Raw genomic sequence first — 24,297 nt, 5'->3', positions numbered from 1 at the left:
TTTGATTAATCTTTGAATAACTTGGCCTGTGAGATCCTCTATTGTGCAGCTTGTGAAACCAAAGCCCATAGCCAAATGTTAAGCCTCCATGGCCTTGATGTTATGATTTGTTGTGGGCATGGAGTCTTTTATTCTACCATTCCACCCTTCCACCTGTTTTTATATGACAACAGGTTTTTCAATAGCCTCTAACTAGGATGGGTGGGGGATTAAATCAAAACATTTCAACTTGAGTGTGCACAAATTAATTCTTAACTTAAACCAAATCTGTGGGATTAGAAGGAATGAATGCTTTACAAATTGGTCACTGGAAATATGCACACCAGATTTCCAAGGAATTTCCATCTGCTCATAAAATTGTTTCCTTTGTGATTTTATTGCATTTATATATCCAATTAACTTTCAAGGAACGTAGTCAAGAAACGTAGTTGTTCTGGGTAAATTTTAGATAAAAGAATTAGCAACATACTTTAAAATAAGATTTAAAAAACCATTTAGTCCTGTTGCTCTGAGAAATGTCCCGTTGATTTGACTGACAGAAGAACTGGATTTTCATTAGATATCATTCATATCCAGCAAGATATTTCTAGAACATTTACTTGTTCCTAAGAAAACCTGCTAATTTGGTAGTAATATCTTGGTGGTTTAACCAATAAGTTTTTATATCTACAAAAGAAATCCCCGTTGATATTATACATTGCAGTCTGAGTGGTTAAGGGATAATGAGAAAGATACAGCAATACTCCTGCACCCAATTCTCCATAATTTCTTGCCTGATCTGTGATTGGCACAATAAAAAAGTGCACATGCACATGCTACTAGTACTCATTTGCAAAAGGGTAGAGAGTAAAATTGTCCCTGCCAAGTGACTTTGTAAAGCTGGGTAGAGAAGCTAAAAATATTTGCTGTATGAGTGTAGGCGTTACTGAAATCTCACTGATGGGTTTTGGATCGGATTTGTTTTGTTTCTCTTTTTTTTGGCATATTTTCTTAAGACATAGAGCCTAGGGCTTACCAATCAGAAGGCCGAATCCCCACTACGGGGTGAGCTCCCGTTGCTCGGTCCATGCTCCTGCCAACCTAGCAGTTCAAAAGCATGTCAAGTGCAAGTAGAGAAATAGGTACCGCTCTGGCGGGAAGCTAAACAGTGTTGTCATCCTCTGCTCTGGTTTGCCTGAAGCGGCTTAGTCATGCTGGCCACATGACCTGGAAGCTGTCTGTGGACAAACACTGGCTCCCTCGACCAGTAAAGCGAGATGAGCACCGCAACCCCAGAGTCATCCGTGACTGGACCTAATGGTCAGGGGTACCTTTACCTTTACCTGTGAAAAAATGGACTACAATGTCTGTTCCTTCCTTTCTTTATAGGCCGCCCTATAACAAAACATTCTCTGGGCAAGTTACTATATAGAATTTTTTTTAAAAAAAAACACAGTCAGAGCAAAACAACAAACAGCAGGAAACTTGGAAAGCAGAAAAAGAAGAGTAAACTCAAGAAATTTTGAGACTATAGCAAATTTTGAAGGGATGGGGGAAGAAAAGACTCGGTACTGAAATGATGACAAATTAGCAATCAGATGAGCCTCTATGGGGAGAACATTTCACATCCAGGGTGCCACCACTTAAAAGGCCCTTTTCCAAACAGCCACCCACCTCACCTTGTAGGGACACCCAAAGAAGGGCCTCAGAAGAAGATCATGCAATCTGAGTCACTAAACTTGGTAAAATGCAATCCTTCAGGTATCCTGGTCCCAAACTATGAAGGGCCTTAAAGGTTCAAAATCAGCTATGAATTAACTGAAGCACAAAGGGCCATTTTCAAATGCAGCCCTGTGTTGCAGTAATCCACTTTAAATAACTGGAGTGGTTCTAACACGAATCATACCTCTTTACCACTCCAAATTACATAGTGAGGGAAAATCAATCTCTCCAAGTGATTGCAGCATGCAGGGTGGAAGGAGCTTATCCTGCTTTCTTTCATTCAGCACTTGTGTCTTGTGGATGAAACTTTTCAGCCTCCAGTAATATTCCTCTGGAACAAAGTGCTGCTACACTTTGTACCATCCCAAGTGGCTACAAAAGGATTGAGTGGCATCATGTGCCTACAGAGATTGCTGGTTTTATCTGTTGACGTCTGCGGTCTGTTTGCAGTCACTCAGGACTGTCCGGCACTTACTTCTCCCACCTATACTATCATGCCGTCAAGCTAAGAAGCCTCTCACACATTTGTCTGAACAGCTTCCAAAGTTAATCTCTTTAAACTGAGCAGCAATGGTTCAGCATGTGTTGAAATCATTACAACTACAAGGGCTACTACTGCAACCCACTACCCACTTTCTCCAGTATTTCTGACTTTAATGGGACTGCTTCATAGTCAATGCAGAACTCTATAATTGTAGGCCACAATTCACAGAACTTCTTTCTAATGCAGAGCAGCTGTTTACCCAAGATCTTGACATAAGGAAAAGCAAACTGCAACCCAATAATCTGTTCCATGTATGGAAGCTTGTTTCATATAGCTAATTGTACACATGGCTCATGCAAGCGCATTGTGTGGATAGTGTTATTATACAGTTTAGTCCCTAGGTAGACTGGGAGTACTTGAATCTGGTTGGAGTCAGAAGCTTTCTTCTCTTGTTATGTTCTTTTTCAAGAGAGAACATAAAGTTCTTGTCCATCTCCCTGGTTGTTACGTCTTCTACACTTCTATGGCAAGCACAAAATAGCAGCTTTTTCTGCTCACAGCTGTCAGGATTGTAATCCCAGTTTGTAGCTAACTGACCATTTAGCCACAATGCTATAAAAGGACTTGAGGGAGACTCAAAAGCAATTTATAATGGGACTGTTTTTAAGTAAGTGGGTTGTGGATTGAAATCTTAGTTTGTTATTTATTTATTCCTCTTTAGAAACCTTTCTCTGGGCGTCACCATCAAATGACTACAGGTGAGATGGCCTTTTATTAATGGTGGTGTCCAGAGAAGTTATATGAAGTGTTGCATGCTAATATTAGAAGTAGATGTTTGACTGGAAATGCAAGTTTAATTCAACACCAACAAGACTTCTGGTCGAGTCACTAAATAAAAACATTAGTGGACCATACACAAGCTAGCAAAGGCAGGAAAGCAAGCGGCTGGAGGATATTGCCAAAATATCCTGGCATGAAGCAATGCATAGAAAAATACTAGCAACAGGACTGCTAGAATCTAGGCCAAATGCCACCCATAGTTTAGCTATAATCTGCAGCAGTTGCCAAACCCATTGGAATGAGAGGGGGGACAGGGTGTCGTTCAGCCATTGGGAAGTATGTGGATGAACGGCAAAGATACCATCTCAGGCAGCTGGCATGGTAATAAAGCACTTCCAATCAAACAAGCAAACTTTCAATGAAAAAACCATACACGCCAATGAGGATGTTTCCTGAGTGACATAATATGCTCTGGGGAAGGACACCGCAAGTGGTTTTCATTTTCTCAGAGTTTCATTTATTGCATAATGGGGTTTTCTTGACGGTAAGAGAAATGAAATGGCTTTATTTCAGGGGCAAAGATTATGAAACATGGTTCCTGAGAAACAATGGAAGCTATTTCTCCTTTCCTGTTGTTCTTATTGTTCTACTTGTTGTTGTTCTTGTTGTTTTAAGTATTCCCAATAAATATAACTTCCTTCCAAAATGAGTATAGTCCTCAAGTAGCACAAATTTTGAAGAGGAGGCATAGATGACTGTGGGACGGTGGCTGCACACTACAGTGGTGCCCTGCAAGACAAATGCCTTGCAAGACGGAAAACCCGCTAGACGAAAGGGTTTTCCGTTTTTCAATGCGCTTCGCAGGACGAATTTCCCTATGGGCTTGCTTCGCAAGATGAAAATGTCTTGCGAGTCTTGAGATTTTTTTCGCTCCCCCCCCCCCTTTTCTAAGCCGCTAAGCCTTTAATAGCCGCTAAACCGCTAATAGCGCCAATCCGCTAAGCCGCTAATAGGGTTGCTTCGCAAGACGAAAAAACCGCTAGACGAAGAGACTCGCGGAACGGATTAATTTCGTCTTGCGAGGCACCACTGTACAGTCAATGGACTGTAGCCAGTTCTATGGCATGTGCGAACCAGCTAAGAAGAACCCACTGCTACCCACTGCTACATGTTTCAAGCATAAGTTTAACCCCTATGAGTGAAATGCCAATGATTGCAACAAATATCTCCACCTCCTCTCTTCCTTTTACTGAGACATTTGAGTCCTAAGATAAAATGAAGAAGATTAAACATCTCACAGTTTATGTGGTTCTCCTCAGTAGGGTGACAGATCAAAGACATATTGCCATTGAATATGTTAAGGTATTCTTACTACTACTACTACTACTACTACTACTACTACTGCATCATCATCACATATGTTAGTGTCTCCTAAATGCAAGCCACAAGACCCTATGTATATTATATATGCTTTCCTTTCTACACTGCTGGAGTGTGGCAGTTTCAGGTGATGAGATATACAAGCATTTGTCACCAAAACCTTAACAATTGCAGCCAAATACTTGGGAGGGGGATATAAAATGGCAAATAATTATGTATGTTGAAAGCTTTTCCATACTTACATGATTTGCATACAACAAGACAGATGCCTTTGTGGTCTGTGGGCAGAGGATGAAAGTTATATGTAAAGAAGGGTAGAATTCTTGAATTGACAAATATTCCCATTGTGGAATTTATGGGAATCTATAAAGTGATATTAGCTCATGTTTGGCATTGCTTCTGATGCAGTAGCAAAATGATGGCACAAGGCCCAAAGCTGCCACGTTATATGTTTTGTACTATTATCAAAAATGTAATGAAACTAAAATGAAACTCTACTTCTTCAAAGATAAGACCATCATAGATTTGGAAGGAACAATATGGTTATGTGAATCTAACATCTTTCTCCCAAACAGAAACCGGAAGCATCCTTACTGAGTGCCTGTGCAAAGTTAGTGTGAGATGCAGCATTGTACCTGGGGAATCCTGCTGGGAAAGTTCAGTCGGTAGAGCATGAGGCCGTAAATCTCAGGGTCCCAGGGTTCAAGCCCCACGTTGGGCAAAAGATTCCTGCATTGCAGGGGATTGGACTTGATGACCTTTGCGGCCCCTGCCAAAACTACAATTATATGATTCTAAGAACAAGGAGATCCTACTTGTTCTTCTCCATTCTGTAGCTCCCTCATCCCTCCCTGTGCTCTGGAAGATTCCTCCAACCCTCTAGTCTAGAACAGATTTTGTAAGCACACAGAGGGCTGCAGTGGGGAGGTAAGGAGGGATAAGATTGTGAGTGAAAGTCCATTGCTCAAAGTAGTTGGTTTCCCAAAAAATTCCAAAGAAAAAGATTTCACTGTTAGCAGTTTATTCATTCTTCAGCTTCAGGCTCTCATTCACTTCCCCAGATCAGGTTTGTTTGCCCAGGACAGGCTTGCTGATGTCTGACTTGTGTGCTCCGAATAAAATAAGGAGGCAGATCCACAACTTTTATGGCTCTTGATCTTCCTTCCCATGGAAGGCACAACATAAGACTTCAGCCACCTTTGCACTGCTAATATTTACACCACCAATATTGCGTACCTCGGGATGTGAACGGGATCCGTTCCAGAGTCCTGTTCGCATCCTGAATAGAACAAAAAATGCGACTGCGCATCTGCAGGTCACATTTCACTGCCTCCGCACATGCGTGTGATGTCATTTTGACCATCTGTGCATGCGCGAGTGGTGAAACCCGGAAGTAACGCGCTCTGTTACTTCCGGGTTGCCGCGGAGTGCAACCCGAAAATACTTATCCTGAAGCATATTTATCCCAAGGTATGACTGTATTGTATGCTATCTGTTGTGCCTAATCGTGGCATTGTGTGAATTAAGTTCAACCCAGTTGTTTCAGATCTTCTTGATAAGCTTGTTTTGCATCCCCAGAACAAACATCAATGCACCCTCTAGAGGATCCTCTGCAACAGCCACACCTGCTATCCATTTTTTTGACCCTGTGCCACCATCATCATCTTCAGTGCCTCCTCAGTCCAGTGAAGAAGACAGTCTTCCTCCACATCTTCTACTGCCAGACAGCATCAGTCAGCTGGAAGAGTTTGGGCGGCAGAAGAAGTGGCACAAGAAGCAGTATAAAAACCATCGCCAAAGACAATTCAATGACCTCTGGGTTCGGATAGAAGATGGGTGAGTCTACAAGGGCTTGCTCAGGGATTTCCAACATCTGAAGCACTTTTCTGACACCATTTCCAGATGGTGCTTTTTCCTGCTGTAGTGCAGAAGTAGGGAATAAAGTTGATCAGACCTTTTAAGTGATTATGAGTGAAATCAGGGTACAGAGAAAACAAGCAATCAGGGGAAAGAGAAGGAGAAAGATAAGATTATGGGCTTTCAGCTAAGAACAAATAGCATTATTCAGTTGCTCTGCAGAGATAACTGGTTTTGTGGACAAGCCCTGTGTTATGAAAGATAATCTTTGACCTCTCTTCCCAATTTCTATTGACTGAGTTTTGCCCTCATGTTTCATCAGTTTAAGAGAGAACATTTTCCTTGGCATCTTTGCCTCCCCCACAGTGTGTGTGCTTTCTATATATGTGGAAGGCAAACCAAGTTGTACTTGAATGGAAAATAATAGTACCAAGAATGGCATTTATGTGGCATGCTGACAGTGGATACTCAGTCCCGAAAGACAACAAAACATAAGCAACTATCAGTTTCTTTTAGATATGATAGCTCTTTCAGCCTCAATGTTAACAGTGTAAGAGAGAGAAAGCAAGGAGGAGAAACACTCCACCCCAATGGTGAAGGCAGTCAAGTGCAATAAAATGCACTAATTATAGCCATTGCTAGCAATCCTTATCAATTGTGCTGGAATTTCAGGCACTTGCCCTTTCCTTGTAGGCAATGTAGTGATGCAAAACAGAATGCTGTCAGTCACAATGGTGTTTAATTTCATTTAACTGCCCCTGAAATGAATAAATGCCCATTGTTTCCATTGCATTTCATCACAGTACCAAAATATAGTGCCTATCTTAATTAATGGAGAGGCTGCATTTCTTCAGAAGAGGCATAGGTGCTTTTGTTAATGTATATAGAGTTAAATGTTGCTTAATATAATAAAACTCTTAAGTGGTATACATGAGAACAGTAGAAATAAAGAATAAGAATCAGATTTATTATTATTTTTGGCCATCTAACCTTCCCCCACAGAGGTCTTGAGACACCTACAAGCTCCTTGTTTGGTAAACTAATATCTTATTTAAAAGGTTGGAAATGGCACAAAGGTATAAAAGAAGGGAGCCAGTTATGCAAAAATGGAAGATATTGTGTGAGTGGCATTGGAGCTGAGACATGCCAGGTTTATGTCAGGCAGCCAATCAGAGGCAAGGTGGTGGTGGTCAGGGGAGCCATTCAGCTCCGTATATTGCAGACCAAAACGTATCTCAGCTACATAAGTGTTCATTAAATAAAAGATGTATTCAAATTATGCCTCACTCTATTTTGGATACCTTATTTTGCTTTTGGCTGCTGTCATTTAAATTTTTTCTTATGACCAGCGGCTTTAAATGCTGGAAGTGGGCCAGGCTTCTCTGGACCCCTGGGAGAGTCTGATTATGCCATCTGAATGGTATCTGCCTTTGGAAGCCACCCTGAAACTTTGTCAACCTTGAGAATGCTCAGCCACAGTTCATAGGCTAACACTGACTTCAAAGGCTTTAGAAACTGTGTCCTCCTTCTGAAACGTTGATTGATGTAATATAGTCTTTCCCAACCTGGTGCCCTCCTGCTGCTTTGTATGGTTTTGGGCATGGCTGTCCCATTTTCCCAATAATCTGACCAGGTGCCTCTTCAGTTCAAAGCAGGTTGCTACATGTCTTGTATTTTCAAGCTTTTACAGGTCTTTCCCACCTATAGAAGTCTGAAAGAATACCATATAAATTATCCTTCCCTAGAAGTAGCATGAGAATGCTGTCCATGCTCAGAGCATTATCTGATACTTAGTTAATGTGAAAGAGGCTGGGTTTTGTGACAGGATTTAGATGGGCATCCCAAAGCATCAGCAACCATCCTTTGCTGCATCGCGGTTGAATGTGATAGGCTATCAGGTTGCAATTTACCTCACCGCATGTATAAAAATAGCAGTCTCTGTTGTTTAAGAGTGTTGCGCTTGCTCTCACCTTAGAATTTATAAGTCTTCGCTTTGTTTGAATGGCTGAATGAAACCTCAGTTTCAGGTGACTATTGGTTTTATTCCAAATTAATATATCTGGAATAAACATCACACCTGGGTTTCATTCTCACAATCATGAAGATGCCATTTGAAAAAGGGAGGAAGCCTAATACTTTTATCGCTCTTCAAGCAACCCAGTTGTGCGAGGGAAAGGGGCGTCGCCAAGTGCTCAAGGTAGCCAAGCTGCATTATGTAATCTTGTGAGGAGTCTCTAAATTACGTCCCCATGTATTTCTTCTTCCGCATCTGGCAAGAAGCTCCAGGCATAAATCAGCTAATAGAGGAGGCTCACATCCACCTTTCCGCTGTATCAGCAGAGCCTTGCCCAAGCCCGTGAGTCTGCACCTGTGCAACTGGTCCAACATCTGCTCTTGACATCCCCAGCTTCCTGATAAATATGATAAATGCAGGCAAGACGTGCAAGTAAAATAACGGCACGGCATAACTCAACAGTGTCTGTGAGGAAAAAGTAAATCTCCCCACTCATTGTTTCTGCCAGCATCCTCTCCTTCCCTTGATGGCTTTAGTAGAGCTTTTTGGATTAGTTGTCTGGTCAGAGTGTGCAGGATATATTAATTGAACCCTCCGAACATGTGTTCTTTATGCATTTTCATATGATCAGCCAGCTAGGAGAGGAAGCCATTTTTTATTTTTTAAAAATCTCACAGGGGTTCAAGTCCTGCTACTTAGGCTTTGCATTATTAAAGTAGAGGCAAGGAATTTAGCGCTCACACCCATAGCATGACATTATATTCAGTCTGCATAGCAAATTTTCATGCTCCGTTAATATTTCTCTTTTTACCATTGTTAAGCCTATTTGACACAACACAGGAAAACGTGAAATAAGTAGGATTACTTTTTTCCATCTGAGTTTACAACAGAACATGAAAATAAGGTACCTGTGAGCAAGTTGTGGCTCAGGGCCCAGAGGCTTTCACTGAGGACCACATGGGCGCTAAAAGATGCCAACCACCACCAATTTTTGCTGCCTCGCTGCTAATCTTGCATTCCCCCAAGACCACATGCCATCCTTGTCATGTCAACTGCACTCCTCACACTCCACCGCAGTCCACTTGGCAAGCTATGGACAATGTGATTGTAATGAGGATGGTGTGCAGGGAGGAGTCTTCCCCAGGCTGCTCTCCAGGGGCTTCTCTATAATGGTCCCCTCTTTAAGGAACTAATTGCCCAGGATTACCAGGCTGACTCATTTCTGAGTTTATGGAAGATGGTTATAATCTTTATATTGGTGTAGGCTAATTTATGCTTGATCAAATTCATTTATAGACCTCTACAGGATCTTTTTTAAAAATGTGTTTGAATGTGTATTCTATATGGGGTTTTTTAATTGCATGGATGGAGAACACCTGGTCCTACCCCCCCCCCCAGCCCCAGGCAGCATAGACAGGCAAGAAGGAATATGTAGTCTGGCAACATCTGGAGGGCCACAGGTTTTATAATAAAACCCCTGTTTTATTATATAGACTTCCATTTTAATTGACTCTAAGTCACTATACGAACCCTGTGGGCTGGGAATACAGACTATAATTCTTAGAAATAAAAGCCATTGAATCTGTTGTCAAACCCACAGAGACTCCTCCACAGAAGAGGTGTTTGGCTCTGATCGTTGGGGTTGGCAGACAGAAAGTAAGAGCTCCCATGAGTCCTTTCCATTGAACTTCTGTGTCAGGGCACAGTGCAGTCTGGAAACCCTTTTCAAATTCTGAAGTCTGGTTGAGTTCATCTCTCATAAGCTCTCAGTTTCTGGGCTCCAAGTGCCAGGTTCAGCAGCCTTTTAAAGAGAGCCATTCCCTGCCAGGCTAAAGAGTGCTAGCATGTTCCTGGGGGTGCTTTGCCTACTGAACAGCTATAGCATGCAAGAAGCTAGGTTGTTACATGACCTCTTCAGCTTCTAGAAGGGTTCGTGATCACATCATAGACAAATGCCATTTATTTATCTCTTTTTAAAGTTTTAATTCTATCCTTCCTCTGAGTTCAGGATGGTGCACAATATCCTTCCCCACCTTTTATCCTTAATACAACCTGAGGAGGCTGTGAGAGGCTAATTTGCCCTAGGTCACTCAGTAAGCTTCTTGTGACGATTTGGAGCTCACCTTCTATATCTTGATGCTAACTATTATATACCATGGTGAGCCATGAGGAAGATGTGTGAGGCATTTCCACACTTCCTCTGCAGGTGGCCTTTATATCTAGGGAGAGTTCTCTGTCCTACTTGAGATGCTGGGGATCAAACCTGGAAACTTCTGCAGGCAAAACAGATACTCTACCACTGAGCTATGGCCTTTCCATGGCCATATTGGAAATATTGGAATTCCATTGGTAGCAATTCTCTTCTCTATGTGTCCAATTTACAAGGCCGCTATCTTTTTTAAACATTTAGTGTAGATTAAACAGACAAGGCAAACAATGACTACACAACCACCATCTCCTGTGAGCTGATGTACTGCTAATTTTGTGGGCCTGCAAAAGCACGAACTTTGCAAGCACTTGTAGTTTGCTGCCTGAGAAGAGCATGTTTACACTATGCTTGACCACATGTTCATTGAGCACCTCAAAGGAAGGGTAGCCTCTGCATATGATCCATGCACATGTTTATCAGTGGTGATGAAAAACTGTGGGTGGCAGATGAGCTCCAGGAGACCACTTGTTAGCAGATGTTCTGGTGGATCTTTTAATTTATAAATAGGAGCCTCTCCATTTAAATATTCCATATCCAAAGCTTTCACTTACCAGATGTTCCTTAAAACTAGTTCTGAAAAGTCTTAATATAGTTTAGCATCTAGTTTGTATGTGTAGAAGGCTAACAACTGGCTATCCTGCTCCACTGTAAAACACAAGAGAAAAACATCCACTTCAACAAAGGTCAACAGGGATTAAATACAGGGGTAGGAATCCTAATTTAAGAGAAAATTTAATAATAATTTTTAAATTATCTAGGCTCGTTCCTGTTATCTATAATGTATATGCAGTACGTTTTGTCCTGCTACTGCATTCCCTGCTGTAAGATTCTTTGTCAAACCCTTGAAAGTATGTAGTACAGTGGTACCTCTGGTTAAGTACTTAAATTGTTCTGGAGGTCCGTTCTTAACCTGAAACTCTTCTTAACCTGAAAAACCACTTTAGCTAATGGGGCCTCCCGCTGCTGCCACACCGCCAGAGCCCGATTTCTGTTCTTATCCTGAAGCAAAGTTCTTAACCTGAAGCACTATTTCTGGGTTAGCGGAGTGTGTAACCTGAAGCATATGTAACCTGAAGCATATGTAACCTGAGGTACCACTGTACATGTAGATGAGTTTTTTATCCCCCCCCCCCGAAGTATTAATTCAGGCCTCAAGGTAGACTGTGACAAAAAAAAATACCATATTTTTTGCTCTATAAGACTCACTTTTTCCCTCCTAAAAAGTAAGGAGAAATGTGTGTGCGTCTTATGGGGCGAATGCAGGCTGCACAGCTATCCCAGAAACCAGAACAGCAAGAGGGATTGCTGCTTTCACTGCGCAGTGATCCCTCTTGCTGTTGTGGCTTCTGAGATTCAGAATATTTTTTTTCTTGTTTTCCTCCTCCAAAAACTAGGTGAGTCTTGAGGTCTGGTGTGTCTTATAGAGCGAAAAATACGGTAGTTACAGTATTTAATAGGCATAGACCCAAAAGGTTGTCAGGTTTCACCCTGCTAATGGACACTGCATGTTAGAGGGTATGTACTGCTGCTCCAAAGCATTTCTAATTCATGGATGAGAGCAGAGGCAAATTTAGGGCAGTGGAACCAGTTCTGCTGCACTGGGTGCTGAGCAAAGGGGGCACCACAGGGAAGACAGGAAATTGAGCAGAACAGAGGGTGAGAGGTAGGGGTGCAAATTTTGGCCCCTCACAGGGCACCACTGAAATTTGAAAAACCAAAGTCCACCCCTAATCAGAGGGGAAAGTGTCAGTGTATGCTGTATCCTGGCTGTCAAACTGGACTTTAGCTGTGGTTAAAGAAGAAACCACAGATGTGTAAAACATCCTCTTGCCCACTATTAATAGAAAAATTGTAGGAAAGGGATTGTACTCAGAACACTAAAGGTTGCAAGAGAACCTAGATGGCTAGCACTAATCAGTCAGAGCTCTTTCCTTTTCAAGTTGGAGTTGGAGTAATCTATTGGGTATTTTAACCTTTATGTTGTTTGGCTAGTATTAAGGGCTTATCCACACTAGTCTTTTGCCACACTCTTTCCAGGTAATAGTCTCTGCTTGGATGCTCAGTGGCGAAGCATTTGGGGATTTTTTTGCCCTGCATAAACCCCACTCTTTGAAGCTGAATCAGAGCAAACATCAATTAGCATTTTCTGTGGATTGATGTTTGCTCCAACTGAGCTCTAAAAGAGTGGGCTTTTGTGAGAAAAGCTCCAGAGCAACAACAGAAAAGGTGCTTAGACATGGAACTTTAAATCATGGACCATGCCTGGAAAGAGCGGAGGAAAGTTAGGAATGGATAAGCCCCAAGACCATGGTGTCATATTGTTAGAAGGCAGCTTTTCATGTCTGAAAGATCAAGAAATGTCACCGCTTGTGTAAGCCCAGAAACAGCAAGCAGGCCTTTTTATGAGGCAGTGTTACCATCCATGCTTTGCATCTATTATTGAATTCATTCTTCCTCGGTTGTCTGTGAAGGGCTGGCAAAATAAACGACACACACAGAAAGGCTTGTCTCAGCCCAGGGACTTGGATGAAAAATGGGGTGGGTTCTTCAAGGGAGGCTGTGTCGACTGTGGTGGTAAGTCATGGTATGGAATTATGAAGGGATGTTCCCAAAATATTACAAAAGCATCAAAGCATTTCTGAGGTAGTGGGGAGGAGGGCAAAAAGAAGAGTTAATGTTGTCATCTCCTGCTCGAGGACCACACAGACACTTCGTGAGAATCTGTGCCATTTTCCAGCTACATAACCTTGAACAGTTATAGCAATTCTAAAGTTAGGGTGGTGGGTGTTTTTTTCCTCCTCAGAGAATGATATATCGTTTCCTGACAGACTGGTTTTAATAAGGATGAAATTCTTGTTGTTGCCAAATCAGAAAGGACTCTCACATCTTTAAATCATTAGGTTGAGGATGGAGTAATCACTCCAAGGGCGTGCTTCAAAGGTTATTGGATTTTACAAGGCATTCTCCCCTCTGCAGTTGTCTAAGAATTAACCTAAGCACCACCTCTGATTATTCTCTGTGGACACCATCTTTCAAACACACAGTATTTTCCCTGAGATTAACAACTAGGGGCAGCTGGAAATCTGCAGAACCAAAACATAGCATTGGGGTGGGGTGGGGAGATGCTGGGGAGCTCTGTGTTGGTGGTGGTTACAGCATCCCACAAGTGACAGCATCCCACACACCTGGAGAGCCACCACCAAGATGGAGCTCCCTCAGCCTCCCACACCACCAACACAGCCCATATTTCCAGGGTAGGTACTGTGGATACTGCTGCAAGGGGTATCACCGACATCTCGCCACCACCCAGGCAACAAATCAACCCATTTGCCTGCCTTCACAATTAAGAATACATGTTATTCCCTAAGTACCAATTGTGTTCAATAGTTTGTGTGGATGGCTAGGCTATGTGCAATTTCAAAATATTGTGAGAATTCCTTTGAAGTCTGGCACATTGAAGATTTTGATGACTTTCATGTGATACAATACCGTTAATGAAATTCATGATTATCTGTTAATATTACAGTGACCTCTTCCAAAGGAGAAACATGTATTAGTTGTTCTCCAGCCTTAAACAACAAGAACTACTACAAAAACAACATGGAGAATATTCTGATAGAATCGGCTCCACATCTGTTCAGGTCTTTTTTAAAAAAACCACACACACCATGATGACTTTTGTTTTGGAAATAAATAGGAAGCACATGCAGAAAATTGTATGAGCAAAACCCCAAATTCAAATCAGGTTCATTATATGGCATATTTACACAGAACCATGAATCACCATTGCAATTTATCAGTCCCTTTTCCTTTCAATTACAAATTTATCCCTTAAGGAAAACTTGCTGCATGCTGACAAGTAATCCCCATGGTAAGCACACTTCCATCAGTTACGTGAAATAAGGCCACAGTTTCAATGTTAATTCAAGTGTATTTAGGTTTATTTATGCTCATTTCAATATATATGCCCAAACACCAGGTTTGGCAACAGGATTTTTTGAGTCTAGTCTATTGTTTATGGATTAGGTCCTTTGCCCCACTATTTGCATAGCAATTGAATATGCGTTTTGTCATGTGGAAAATTGTACCTTTTCGGGACAATAGAGGGGGAGGAGATTTGGGCCTTTGGCACTGAAAATCACCAGCAACATTTTAAAAACCCAATGGCAAGTATGCATGGAATCCAATGTAACCTTGTAACCTTGCCCTTCTGTGTTTTCTTCTAGGACAACCACCGTGCCTTCTCACATCAGGATAACCAACAGCTACATCTCAGTCAACCCTTCTGTTTGGTTTTCAAAGCCTCTGGACCAGCAGCCCCAGCCAGACCTTGCATTCCGTCGTCATCTCAAAAGCTCAGCCATAGGCAGCAACATGGCATCACTCTTAACTCTTTCTGTCTGTGTAGCAACGACATCTCTGCTGTTGAATCTGCTCAGTCCTTCCTGACAAAACAAGGATTTGTAAGTGCAATATCCAGAAAAGAGGAGAAGGATTGTGTATGTTCTCAATGAACTATTTCACCTGGGCAAATGAATGGAAGAAGCACCTCTAACTGGTATACGTCTCTCTTGCCCAGATATGATTTTGAAACTCTAAAGCTTTATTTTGTACACTGACTTAACATCTTCTTTTTGTAGAAGGATCTTTATTTCCCATGCTGCTATGGGGTTTTGTAAAATATATGTGTTCATATATATAAAAGAAGAAGAAAAATAGTGTATTTATTCAATTGGTAAATTTATTTTTTGTTGCTGCAAAAATGTTAACAAACTTGTTAACCCCAAAGTGAAAAAAATATATAAATTAAAAATTTCTATATTCCTTTTCAATCAACAATAATAACAGTTGAATTCATATTCTGGTAAGATAGCACAATATTGCGGTCTTTCCAATACAAATTCTTCTCCCGAATCGCTTCTTCTGGGGCTTCTTAACTCAGCTTTCCATTCACATTCCTAGTAGCAATGGTGGTGGTGGTGGTGGGACCCAGCATTACTTTCCCATGTGTCTACAGCAAGAATAGGAACCATGGTCACAATGAGGGCTATTTAAGAAAAATCCCAGGAGCCAAAGATTAAGTACCCTATATAATCATGTATAAGCAGACGGGAATATAAGCTAAGGCACCTAATTTTAGCACAAAAAACTGGGAAATCTTATTGACTCGAGTATAAGCTGGTTCACCACACCACAAACCTGGTGGTGGTGGCAGCGGTGGAGGAAGAACAAGCAGCCCAAAAGGGCTGCTTTTGAGCTGCTCTTTCCTCCGCTGCCACCACTGACAGTGGCTAAGGTGGAGGAGGAGGAAGGAGCAGCAGCCCGAAAGGGCTACTTTCAGGCCCCTGGTCCCTCCACCGCCCCCTCTGCCCCTCACAAGAGCAGGCATAGGAGCCACGGTTGGGAGAGGCACAGCACAGCGCAGCGCCTCTTCCAACGGCAGATCCTGTGCCTGCCCTTGTGAGAGGTGGGTGGCAGCGGCGGGACCAGCAGCGAGAAAGGGCTGCTTTCGTGCCACTCATCCCTCCGCCACCGCTGCCCGCCTCACTCCAGCATAAGCCAAGGGGGCATTTTCAGCATAAAAAATGTGCTGAAAATGTCGGCTTATACTTGAGTATATATGGTAGCTAATTTGCCATCATGTGGGGAGTCCAAGCTAGCCCTGATGGATGTGCTGGATTTCATCTACTGTATATGTCTGAAATAATCCCCAAATGTGACATCTAACATCTGCCCTGAAATGGGCTTGGAAATAATTCTATGAAAATCACCATTTATTTGTCCTCCTGCCCCTTATTTCTGAGGTTTCTACTGTAGCAGTAAGGTGAATGTTTCACTAAGGTGAATGTCTCCTTGCACAATTGAATGTTCTCCCCGTCTCCTCCCCCCATGAGTCCCCAACCCTCCAGAGCAGATTTGGGGGTGGTGCAGGGCAAGTGAGAAGGGAGGAAATATCATTCCACTAGTTCTAATCCTTGTGCTTGCACAATTACTTGGTTGAATGCCACCGTTAGACTTCAAAGCTTCAAACGTTCCTTTGCAACCCTAAGAGTAAGAAAGTCATGCAATTTAGAACTAAAATAAAAGCTAGGATTAATGAAGGGAGCCTTGGGTTGCCGGCAGCAGCCACAAATGTGCGTACATCTGCACCCGCCACTAACCTGATGCCCCCTCACCACCATCTTTCCTTATCGTGTCCTGGCAAGCAGTGGTGTCAATACACCTGGAAGAGCAGAAGCATCCCATTTCACTGCAACTGCCTGATGGCCACATACATGCCTGAATCTCATGTTAATGCCCATTACTGGACTGGTTCACACAGTCACATCTTCTGCTGCTGAATGAGCACATACTGGACTTGCCCATCATCACATGAAGAAGGTACCTTATAAACTGGCAGGGCACAGGCAGACTTTCGCAGCAATTATTATAATCACAGTGGTACTTCAGGGTGGTGCAACCCGTGTAGAAAGGGTTGCAATAGTTTTCTGCACATTTTCCAATTCACAGAGTACTTTCTTCATGCTGTCCTTTTACCTGGGTGTACTTCACATGGAGGTGACATGCGGGTGGCGCTGTGGGTTAAACCATTGTGCCGCTTGGGCTTGCCGATCAAAAGGTTGGCGGTTCGAATCCCTGCAACGGGGTGAGCTCCCATTGCTCGGTCCCTGCTTCTGCCAACCTAGCAGTTCGAAAGCACGCAGTGCAAGTAGATAAGTAGGTACTGCTGCAGCGGGAAGGGAAATGGCATTTCCGTGCACTGCTCTGGTTTTGCCAGAAGCGGCTTAGTCATGCTGGCCACATGACCCGGAAAAACTGTCTGCGGACAGATGCCGGCTCCCTCGGCCTTTAAAGTGAGATGAGTGCTGAAACCCCAGAGTCGTTTGTGACTGTACTTAATTGTCAGGGGTCCCTTTACCTTTAGCTTTACTTCACATGGAGAAAATGCGACCCAAAATGACCATGTGAACCCAATTGTAAATGTGCTGCTGTCCCTAGGTACATCCGTTTGTACCAACATTTATAAGAAAAGGGCTGCAAAGACTGCTAAATCAAGAGTTTTAGCTCTATATTTCCATCCACAAATTAGTTTACACTACATGACTTAATGTTAATTCAATTCCAGTTAAGAGCATGTTTACATGAGTTCTGCTCAACTGAAGGCAAACTAAAATCCAGGACAAAGAGCTAACATGGGCAGGATGTAAAACAATGTACATTCCTTTGTGGTGCTGCAATAAAACCTTGGATTGCCAGATATTGATTATTTAAAGGAATGTCCTTATCTTAAAGGAATGCCCTTCTTTGCAGAACATTGCAGCTCCATGAAGCATGAGTCTTTAGTCAGTTCTGCCCCAAACTTTTCTTTACATACATAACAAACCATATAACTGTACTGTTTACTGTTTGCCTCCTTCCCTGCATTATGAAGATGCACAATCCAGAAGGACAGCGCAACGTGAGTCTTCTGAATATGTAGATAGGCCTTTAATCTCCTTTTCCAGTCTTGTCCAAGAAATTAGACAATTGGTTTAGCAATCAGCTGTCCCTTTTACACGTGACTTTCCCTGCTTACTGAATAAACAGAAGCACAATCCATTTATTGTGGACATTCAACCTTCACTCAAATGAGCAAATGTAAAAAGCAATTACAACAACAAAAATACAGCAACATAGATCTGTACCCCAGAGAAAATCTCAAGCATAGGTTGATGCACAGAGGCACCAACTTGTGCCGAAGATTGGGGGGCCGCCGTCACAACGTCGGGAGGAGACAAGGACAGAGTCGAATGTGGCATAGGCACAATTTCAATGGCTGGCAGTTCCTCTATCTTGAACTCGGCCTGCTGCTGCTGCCATCCCTCCCTCAAAAAAAAAAAATATTCCAAGGGGGGGTAAGTGAGCTTGGACCCTCAGAAATGGCACCCCTGTTGATGCATATTTCTACATTGTTTGCTGGAAGATCGCAGATGTTTGTGTTAGCAAGGAGTCACTCATCTTACTTAATGTTTGCTGTTTGAGCCACGTACTGAAACAGGCATTGCAAACCCTCATTCTTGGACCTGGGCGCTCACATTCATAGAGTGTCTTTAGAATATAACAGCAAAGAATGTCCAACCAATGAAATCCAATCAATATATATATAGGATTGCAGTGCAATCCTGAAGTCATTCACACTGAGTCCAGTTACTCTCAGGTAAGTGTGCTTAGGATAGCACCTTAAATAGGATAGTAACACTGTTCCATATGATGACCCACACAAAGATGGTGGACAACTTTCAGCTCCTTAGGACAGGAATGGGAAGGCCTCTGGATTGTGTAATTTACCTTCCTCCACACCCTTTACTTGAAACTTGAGGTCCACTAATCAGGTTTGAAGAAGGAAGGGTGCAGATCCAGATGCAAAATTGTGTGTCAGAGTATTGAGACAATTACAGTACCTGCTGCACCCCATAAGTTACAAACCCTGTGTTTAACTACAGGTCATGGATTTAACATTACAGATGTTGCATTATTAGGCATGAGCCTTACAGTTTTTTGTTTTCATTTTAAAATAGCAATTGAGAGAGATCATGACTGGAATTATAGTGCAGGGAATACATGATGCGCCATTGTCACTGCAGCATTTCTCTAACAAGTATCCTCCTCAAACCTGCCACTCGCCTCCAAAGGTTCCATTCGCTTTCCAGTGTGGAGAAAGCAATTCCAACACCCAAATCCCACTCTGTTTCGGCCTCCCATCGGGTGTCATTTAAGAAGAAGAAAAGCACATGTAAAGATTGGGAATAAATTCAATTTTGTTGCATTTTAATGAGAAAATATCAACTTCACACTTTTTGAATCAACATATGAACCAAAACACAAAATATTTATATTTAAAGTGCAATTTAAGTATCCTGATCACTGGGAAGAAGGGAAGGTGGAGAAAGGCGTAGTCTGATTCAATGGGCACTCTTCCAAAGGCCCATCTAACCCAGCATCTCAATTTCAGAGTGGCTAAGCAGATGCCTCGTGAAAAGCCAGTAAGCAGAACCTGAGCACAACGCTCTCTCCTCACCTGTCCTCCCCAGAAACTGGCATTCACAGGCATGATGCCTGTGATCCTGGAGGTAATATAAAGTCATCATGACTAGGAGCCATTGATAAGATTATAAGAACAGAAGAAGGCCCTGCTGGCTCAGGCCAATGGCCCATCTAATCTAGTATCCTGTTCTCACAGTGGCCAAGCAGTTGCCTGTGATGCCTCAATGAATTTGCCTAATACCTTCTAAAGGCCATTTAAATTGATGGCTATCATTCCATCTAGTCAATTCCATAACTTAACTATGTGCTGTAAATGCACACAATTTCTCGTGATCAATGTGGTTAGGAGAACTTGCTTACTTGAGGTGTGTGCCCAAAACATGATCAACTGTCCTTGTCTAACAGCCTTGCTTAAATAACTGACCCTCTCCTGCTTCATCTCTGAGCTCCCTCAAATTGTTTATGCAGGCTGGGGACCAATGATAGACCAGAGAATCTAATGCAGCATGCAGACTTGTTTTCAACTAAACCTATGCCTAAACTCAATTTAGCCCATTCCACGTTTCAGGGGGAGCAATAAATTGAATGTGAAACTACAACAAATATATGCTAACGGTTGCACTGTTGTCATTCAGAAATGAATCCAAAGTGCCATTAAAAAAAGAATCTGTCTACCTCCTTGTGTTCCTCTTGTCAATATTTACCGAGATACATTAACCTCAGGTGCATTGATTGTTGAAGAACCTCGTCAGCATGAGAAAGGTAAGTCAAGATTTGCAAATGACACATTTTCAGAGTGGGTCACCCAGGTCTTTTTTTTAAAAAAAGTTCCCTGCAAGAACTCACAATAACTGTGTTTAATATTGTTGTTTCCACACTCCCTCTTTGTTGACTTGGCATCTCAGGTGTAAGGCACTCTTTGAATACAATTATATATCCTTTGTTTAAAGCAGTGCCTAGGCAACAAGGTGAAGTATCACAAACTATCCTTAATAGAGAGAGCCATCTGTGAGTATAATAAAGTAATTCTCAGCTCGGAAACAGTTCTCTTCACTACTTCTATCATAAAATACTGAAAGAAGATCAGCTTTGTATATTTTAAAAAAACGTTCTCAGTGGCCATTCTGTTGATAAGTGTTCATTTCTTAACTTGCCTTGTGATCTGAGAAATATTGAACGAAATCAATTTGAGATGCATTTCAAGTATTGTCCATATACAATACTTTGACTTCTGTTTTCAGTTTTATCAGGTCTGACATCACATTAAGATTGCAGAAGTCTGACTTCATATGATGTCCCTTACATTCTTTTCCCCCACCACTCTTGTAAGTTCACGTCTAATTTCATAAATATGTAAAAAGAAAAAGAAAAAAACATAACATGAGATTGCTACATGTTCTCAGGTGCCTTTATTATCCCGTTAAAAATCCATTAGTGCATCTTTATCAGTTTCTCAACTGGTCTATTTGCTTTTTTTAAAAAAATGGATTTCCCTTTTTGTTTTCCAAGGATGTTTTATCAACCCCAATATGGGATTAATGAGGGGAAAATGTCTTGGCTCTCTCTGCATCCTTGACCATCTATGTGCACTTTGACTGTGTGATTTTGGGCTGGGGGAACATGCATAGCTGAGTGCATTGAACAAAAATGTTCTCCAAAATATGGCTGCACTGTGTGAAATCCATTCTATCGCAAGAACAGATCAAACAGCAGTACATGCTGTAATATTTTTTAAATCTTGTAGATTTATAAAGTAGCATAAGCATGTGAGAAAAATGCAAGAATTCCCTGTATTTAATAGTACAAATAAACACAGAGATATGACTGAAGACTTGAATCCAATCCAAGAAGAAAAGATAGCCGCAGCCTTCGCTTAACTAATTCAAGATTGAAACATTCCACATCTCCTGTAGGTGCAAAAAAAAGCTATGAGAAGAAAGTCCTAGTGGGAAGTTGGCCTGGTAATTTGTTTCAGATGTCCCTGATCCATGGGAAAAAACTAATTTCTCACTGAAACTGAAAACAACATGAAGGTGATAAGACACATCCTAATTTACCACTTAGAACAAAAATAAAAATAACTAAGTGTATGGCGGCACTTTAAGAACCAACAAAAGTATTATGGCTTAAGTGTCCATGGACCACAGTCCTCTTCATGAAGTGTTATCCAGGTTAAAATTAAAAAGATGACACTTCTGTTCAGAATTTTAGTGGTGTTTTAAAACAATGCTTGCCTTTTCAGATATCTGTACTATATCATAAAAGGAGGGTTTTAAAAGTTTCAAACAAGATGACTTACAGAATAGGATAAGAAGGCACGGTAATCCACCCATTTATTCAGGTCTCTGCACTGGATAAAATTAAATATTTGCAAACACTCCAACAATGTGCAATCCTATGTGTACACACTAGAAAGCCCCATTGAGTTTAATGAGATTTACTGAGAAGTAATCACTATCAATAAAATTTAAGAGTACTAAGATCTTCAAGGGTAGTGAACTGATACCTTGTTATGTATCTTCTCAAATTGTGTGTGTGTGTGTGTGTGTGTGTGTGTGTGTGTACCTTAGTGAAAAGATAAGGTAAAAAAACTTTGCAGCTATGCTATGTGACAAAGATATGTTTTCACTTCCAGGTGGCTGCTATTTTCAGATGAGATTCCATCATAAACAGGGAAATTCAGGCTGTGTGATTAATGTGGTTTTGATGCACCCCCCCCCAACTTGGTTCTAGAACTTAATCCATTCCAGAAGTCTGTTTGACTTCTGAAATGTTTGAAAACCAAGGCACGGCTTCTGATTGGTGCAGGCCCCCCTGAAACAATAGCCAACAGCCGCATCAGACGTTTGGCTTCCGAAAAACGTTTGGAAACTGGAACACTTACCCTGGTTTTCGGTGTTTGGGAACCAAGGCGTTTGAGAACCAAGGTATCACTGTAATGGGAAAATGTGAGTGAACACTTGCTTTGTTGCTGTAATTTTAAAATGAGCGAAAATGCACTAGTGACTTGGTCTATGTCTTGAGCTAGCACACCTCCTATGTTTGAATCTTGATATCTTGTTTAGAGATAGAGCACCAGGTGCACTGAATCGCCTAGCAAGGGTACAAGGCTGACAGTCCTGACTCAGCCACTCTCACTTTATCTCAGGAATGTGCGTAGGTGCAGAGACTGGTATAAAAGTCAAGACTGCACTGCAGTCTGTGGTGGTTGTGGCGGTGCTGTCTGTGGGTTTTACAAATCAGTGTGAGCTAGCATGGTAAAATGCTAGTGGATCTCTTTGTATACTTGTTTCTTTAGTACTAAGATCAGAAGAACTGTCTTATAGTCGTAGGTGTGCTTAGATTTGTCTTATGTCTCGCTACAATAAGCACTTTAAACTTTAATCACAACTGAACGGGGAAGGAGTTTTCTTAACTTTTTGACAAGTTATGGGCCAACTGATTCTACAAGTCATAACACGTATGACTAAACTTGTATAATCTCAATCGGAATGAAAGCTTAATATATTGCCAACAATGTCTTCCCACAAACTTTGCAAAGAAAGCAGGGTGAATGCTCAACAAACATGGATGTGGCCTAAGTTTCTCATTCCCCAAAGCCATGCATTTTTTCAAATTTAACCCAAAAGCCTTCTCAATGCTTTTGTGGGGTAGGGTGAGCTGATGTTTTTAGCTGATTCTACCCCCTCTTCTGTACTGAAGCATTCCAGCTAATGCTTTATATTTGCTGTGGTTTTTAGGTATTGCATTATATATTTTTATGTAAGTTGCCCAGGGACCTTCGGGTTAAGGACAGGCCATAAATTCAATAAATAAATAAATATTATTGGGTCACGGTGGAGCTGCCTTGTAAGCCACCTACAACCCAGGATCTTAGCTTTCCGAACATTTAGCCAGGTGGTGGTGGGGAATAACCTGTGCTTAAGGAGATTTACACATTTGAACAAAACTTTGCATGAACTTTAAACTTCCTGCAGCCAGCTGTGAGTTGTGTGTGAAACGAAAGCTCCTTTCGCAGCATGCAGTTGAGAGGTATAATAAAACTCCACTCATTTTCTGGGGTGCTTGTAAATGGGCTGTTTTATGCTTGCACTGTACTCCCTTTCTCCCTAATCACAGAAATGAGTTATAAAATAATGGGGGCAAGGGAGAGAAAGTGGAGAGGGGAAAGTAACATACTAAATTCCTTTTTTAAACAACTCAGTCACACGGTCCTTCAAGTCTCTTTCTTGATCTGTGACAGTCCAGCCACGCTGAACAAGAAAATGGAACCATGGATCAGTTTAACAGCAAACTGTATATATCATATATAGGACTTAAATTGGGCAAGGGGCATCTATATGTTTCCCAGACTACTCAAATCTTTTATAGAACATGGAAGAGGCCTGCCCTGTGGTTTCATCAGATTGTCTGATTTCTCCTTCCTCGAGAGCTGCATATATTCCAGTTCCAATGGTCCTGCAAATGAATGGACAAGTTAAAATCTGTTCATGCATTCTACCCGCTCAAATGTGTTATAAACAGAGGTGTAGTGGTCAGGTTGGGGGGTGGGTCTGGGAGGTCAAATACCTGTTACTATTTCTTCAGCAGGGTCTCTATCTCCATCGGCTTAGAGCTGACTAATCAGCATTCAGGGGGAGGTTTTAACCACAGAGAAATCTTCTCACCCTTTGTGCTCTCTGGAGCTAAATGTCACTCTGGAAAAAGTGTGCAGGAAGAACATCAAGAAAATGCTCCAAAGCTAAGCATTTAGGAACACTAAAAACACAAGATGCTTCAGTTTCATGAGAACAAAACAGTATGCAAGTTCTGTTACAATGGATTGGCTGGGGCTGTCCCCAAACACAG

General features: G+C 41.8%; 1 protein-coding gene across 1 annotated transcript in view; it reads left to right on the top strand.

The window, feature by feature from the left end:
• The window catches only part of TRABD2B (TraB domain containing 2B), a 252,380-nt gene extending 237,228 nt beyond the window's left edge, over positions 1–15,152 (top strand). Inside the window, exons 6-7 of the mRNA XM_081193184.1 lie at positions 5,924–6,181; positions 14,652–15,152. Of these exons, the coding sequence (XP_081049310.1) occupies positions 5,924–6,181; positions 14,652–14,874 (481 nt within the window). The 3' untranslated portion in view covers positions 14,875–15,152. The remainder of the gene's footprint in view (positions 1–5,923; positions 6,182–14,651) is intronic.
• Positions 15,153–24,297: the final 9,145 nt, after the last annotated feature.

The sequence above is a fragment of the Podarcis bocagei genome (genome assembly GCF_964188305.1).
Source record: "Podarcis bocagei genome assembly, chromosome: 5".
In the NCBI taxonomy this organism is placed as follows: Eukaryota; Metazoa; Chordata; class Lepidosauria; order Squamata; family Lacertidae; genus Podarcis; species Podarcis bocagei.
The sequence above is the reverse complement of the archived record's forward strand: the minus strand, read 5'-3'. Positions and strand labels throughout refer to the sequence as shown.